Source organism: Momordica charantia (genome assembly GCF_013281855.1).
Source record: "Momordica charantia cultivar OHB3-1 chromosome 3 unlocalized genomic scaffold, Mcharantia_2.0 BLBB01000003.1, whole genome shotgun sequence".
Lineage (NCBI taxonomy): Eukaryota > Viridiplantae > Streptophyta > Magnoliopsida > Cucurbitales > Cucurbitaceae > Momordica > Momordica charantia.
The window spans coordinates 22440039-22444965 of NW_028275161.1; the positions used below are offsets into that span (position 1 = coordinate 22440039).

General features: G+C 35.4%; 1 protein-coding gene across 1 annotated transcript; it reads left to right on the plus strand.

The window, feature by feature from the left end:
* The first annotated feature begins 761 nt into the window (after positions 1–761).
* LOC111008676 (uncharacterized) lies at positions 762–3822 on the plus strand. Its single transcript, XM_088121321.1, has 3 exons — positions 762–1484; positions 1727–2132; positions 2888–3822. The coding sequence occupies exons 1-3, from the start codon at positions 1373–1375 to the stop codon at positions 3591–3593; spliced, it is 1224 nt and encodes a 407-aa protein (XP_087977447.1). The 5' UTR covers positions 762–1372; the 3' UTR covers positions 3594–3822.
* Positions 3823–4927: the final 1105 nt, after the last annotated feature.

Genomic DNA, 4927 nt, shown 5'->3' on the forward strand with positions numbered 1-4927 from the left:
TCGAAGTTTCAATTTGAGCCTTTCTTTCGTACCTTTCATATTTATGGTAAAAATAGCAATATGGTCACCATGCAAAGTACTTGTGACAAGGATCGAGAATTAAATTCTTCGTAGAAGTTGAAAAAGAATCAAAATAAAACATTCTAAAATTTTAGAGACTAGAATGAAAAGACACAAAATATACTTAATTCGTCAATATTATATTGCATACCGTACTTTTTTCTTTATCATTTAGAAAGTGTTTAATTTCCAAACAAACTACAAATTTAGGGTAAATTCGACCATCTTGAGTTAGAAAAATTTCTTAAAAAACAGATTACAAATAAAATTGTCTCTTCGACAGAATTTTTGTTAAATCATGTACCACTCAGCTTGCAGAGTGACACTATATTTTACTTTCTAACCGATAATGTTCTCTCTTAAGACAACAAGTAAAAATATCCTATTTTTAATTATAGAATATTCTTGAAGAAATTAAAGAAACTCCATTTTAAAACACAAAAAAAAAGGTTCATATTTAGACAAATAATATTCAAAAGAAACTATTGCCATATTTACACGTCTGAAAAAGTTGAATGTCATGTTCTACCACCACTGTTTTATTCAACCATGAATTTTTTTCCCTTTTCTTTTTTTGTTTTTTAATATGGAAGTGAAAGGATAATTGTTTGTTTGGATCTGAATATATATCCCTATTTCTCTCTCTCTCTCTCTATAAATATGCAATGCATGGAAGTGAAAGTAAAGTAAAGCTGATTTTCATGTTTTTAGTAAATACTTTTGTTTTTTTTTTCTTTTTTTCTGAATATATTTTTGGTTTGCTTGATTTCTCTCTCCTTTTGAAAAGTTCATTTGAGGAAACTCAATAACTACATGTGCTGAAGATGGTTGGAAGAAGTAAAGAGAGAAAGAAAGAAAGCTGGGAAATAAAGCTGAGAGGGAAAAGCTGATCCAAAAAGCTGAAATTTTTAAAAGCCCATTTATTTATATAACAAAAGCTGAAAGAAAGAACCCCAAAAGTAAACTAAATACCCCTTCTCTCTCCTCCTCTCTCTCTCTCTAGACACCTAATTTATCTTCCAAAGAAAACCCACATTCCCAAATTCCAAATTCTTCAAACCCCTTCATTATTTTGTTTCTCAAGATCATATATTTTTAGTTACTTTTCTTCTTCTTCTTCTTTTCTTCTTCTTCTTCTTCTTCTTCTTCTTCTTCTTCTTCTTCTTCTTCTTCTTCTTCTTCTTCTTCTTCTTCTTCTTCTTCTTCTTCTTCTTCTTCTTCTTCTTCTTCTTTTCTTCTTCTTCTTCTTCTTCTTCTTCTTCTTCTGTTCAAATTCAAGTTTGAAGAAGAGTTTCTTCAAGTTTTGTTTCCCATGCTGGCTGATCTCTCCTCTCCCTCTCTCCCTTGTTTTGAGCCTTTGTCTAATTGCTTTGAAAACAATGGAACCAATAACAAAAGAAAACGAAGACCTGCTGGAACTCCAGGTATATATATTATATTCAAAATCTCTCTCTTTTTTTTTTGTTATTATAAGTAATTTCTTAATGGAATAGATGATCATATATATATATATATAGGATGATCATAATTCCCATTAGGATTGCTTGTAATAATTCAAACTAATATGGGTTAATTGGGATGGATAGGAATTTTGAGAATTCGAACTTTTGAATTACTAAATTTTAGTTTTACTAGCGGCTGAGCTATGTTTTTTTTTTTTTGTTAGACCCGGATGCGGAGGTGGTTTCTCTCTCTCCGAAAACTCTATTGGAATCGGATCGATACGTGTGCGAGATCTGTAACCAGGGGTTTCAGAGGGATCAAAATCTGCAGATGCACCGGCGGCGCCACAAGGTGCCGTGGAAGCTGCTGAAGCGATCAGAGGCGGCGGCGGCGGTGCGGAAAAGGGTGTTTGTTTGCCCGGAGCCGAGCTGCTTACACCACAACCCTACTCATGCGTTGGGGGATTTGGTGGGAATTAAGAAGCACTTTAGGAGAAAGCACAGCAACCATAAGCAGTGGGTTTGTGAAAAATGCTCCAAAGGCTACGCTGTTCAGTCTGATTATAAGGCACATCTCAAAACCTGTGGAACCAGAGGCCATTCTTGTGACTGTGGTCGAGTTTTCTCCAGGTATATTGTATTCTTCTATTTTATTCAAAGTTACAATTTTTAAAAGAAAAATTCTAAAATTCTCTCTCTCTTCTTTCTTCTCTCTCTTGTTGATATGGCTGCGGCTGTTTTTCTTTTTTCTGACTGATATAACAAAACATTCATCATCGTAAAACCCAAGTCTTAATCAACGGATGTGGTTGCAAATTTGGCACATTTCCCGATGATCAGGTTTGGTATCCTAATTTTAATTGGTACTTGGAAAACCCGAAAAACAAGAACACATTCAATTTTTGTTTTCTTTTAGTTTCACCTAAACACTTCCGAGAATGCCGTCTTTTTCTTTTTCCAGTGGAGCTGGAACATTCATTTCATTTCCAACAGTTTTCTGTTGAATAATGTAGAGAAGAAAAGACTGTTTTTTTTTCTTTTTTTTTAAGTACTTTTTAAATTGTTTTTGAGATGGGTTGTTTTGGGTTTTTGTTTTCTGGCTTTGTTCTTCTTTCATGTCAAATGGGTTTTCAGAATTATGTTAGAAATCTGTCACTTCTTAATACATTACAAAACCCTATCAACTTCTCTCACTCGAGTTTCTCTCGAACCAGCGTACACGCATCTACTCTATAACATTCGGTTAACATTACATTATTGTATCTTTTTCAAAATGACCCAATGATGACTCGTATCGGTTCGCACTGTTTGACCGACTTGTACGAACTTCGATTAATCTTGTGTGCAATTAGCTGATGATATAGCACATTCTTTTGTTTTTTTAGGGTGGAGAGTTTCATAGAACACCAAGATGCTTGCAAATTGGGACATGGGCAACAATCAGAAGTACTTCCATGTTTGCAGCCACCAGCTTGCTTATCAAGAACAGCTTCTAGTCCCACTCCGAGCCCTTCTTCTGACACAAACTTCACATTCTTAAACCAAAACCAAAACCAAAACAAAAACCACAATCTTTCTACAACCCATCACCAAAATTTGGACCTTCAACTTTCCACCACCACCACTTCAACTTCCAACATTCATCTCTCTCTTTCTCCAAAGCAACACCAAAACAATAGCAACACCGACTTCTCCACCCATTTGCAGCTCTCCATTGGGTCTTCCACTAATTACACCACTGACAAAATTAGCAATAATAATAATTGTAATGACCAATATAATACGAGTGGTGATGAGAAAATTATGAGCACTTCTTTGGCCTTGTTGAGGCTGAAAAAGGAGGCTGGGGAGCAGCTGAGAGAGGCAATGAAGGAGAAGGCTGTGGCAGAAGAAGGGAGAAGAGAAGCAAAGAGGCAGATTGAGTTGGCTGAGAAGGAGTTGGCCAATGCCAAGAGAATGAGGCAACAGGCTCAAGCTGAGCTACAAAGGGCCCTTGCTTTGAAAGAACATGCCATCAAGAAAATCAACTCCACTATTCTCCAAATCACTTGCCAAGTTTGTAGGCAGCATTTTCATTTGCCAAAGATTTGAATTATAATGTATAATTCTCATTTTAATGAGACAAATAATTACCATTTTGTATACATGAAAAATCTCTTCTTCTTGTATCTACCTGCATCGTTATTCTCGCGGCAAAAGCAAAGAAGATTAATCATCGATAAGGGTAGAGCGAAGGAGAGAGGATGGAGAACTTCTCCTTAATTACCCCGTCTTTAGATTAAAGCAATGATATTAAAAAAGAAAAAGTGGGTTTATTGAATTACCATTTGCACATCCTGATCAAATCTCTATTGTTTTTCGTTAGGCAAAAATGAAAGTAGAAAGACAATTATCCTCCTGTACTTTTAGAAGACATCTTTGTTGGGAATTGTGATCCTCACAGACAGAAAAAAAATTGCAGTCCATCTGATAATGATTAAGATAACATTGTTTCATCAGCTCGAACCCAACCCAGAAATCCCTTAGAAGGTTGCAGGTTTTTTTTACCAATTGGGACCCTCCCTTTGCCACCCACGGGATGGTCTAAGATTATATATAAAACGATAGAATGACTACTATTTTATCTCGTTCCTATCAAAATTTCTAACTTTGTCCAGAATTATGGTAAATAAATATGCTTCTAAAGCCTTTAGTATTAACTTTTAAGAGTATAATCATCTCGTTCTCCATATCAATCCAATAAGAGAAAAATGTGTATAGTAAAAGAAAAGAAGAGTGGAGTTGCATTTATGAGATGAGAGATTACGATATGAAGTTTCTTTACAAGGAAAAAAAGTAAAGTAATTTTCCAAAAGGAGGCAGAAGATGAAGGGAGAAGGAAGAGAGAAATAAGAGTAAAGGGTAAAATTCTGTTGCAATCCACAGTAAGCATTTCGTTGGTTCGCCATTGACATTCAAAATATTCAATTGGGTCAGGTCAGAGAAAAGAGAGACGACATTCATTCTAATGATAGCTAGTATTTGATACCCTTTTCTTTTTTTTCTTTTGGGTTTTGAAAGTTTCTATTTGGGCTAAATATAAGGGAGATTTTGGATGGCGAAGTCATGTCATGAAATGATGTCTCTTCACAGCATTAAAGAATGGGTACAGAGCAGAATTAAAAACAATGCAGGCACAGAGAAGAGAGAGAGGGCTGTCCTGTGGTTACTTTACAAATAAATACAAATGGAAAAAGTGCCATGTTTTTCAGTGCCACTGTGGGATGGGTCCAAACAGACTTAATCATACACTCAGTTGTCACTCTCACACTCCCTAGAAACATACAGTCTCCAATAAACACACCCATCTTCATCTTCATCCTTCATCCTCCACATCCTTTTCAACTCTCCACATATTATAATATATATATATATGTATGCTGTCA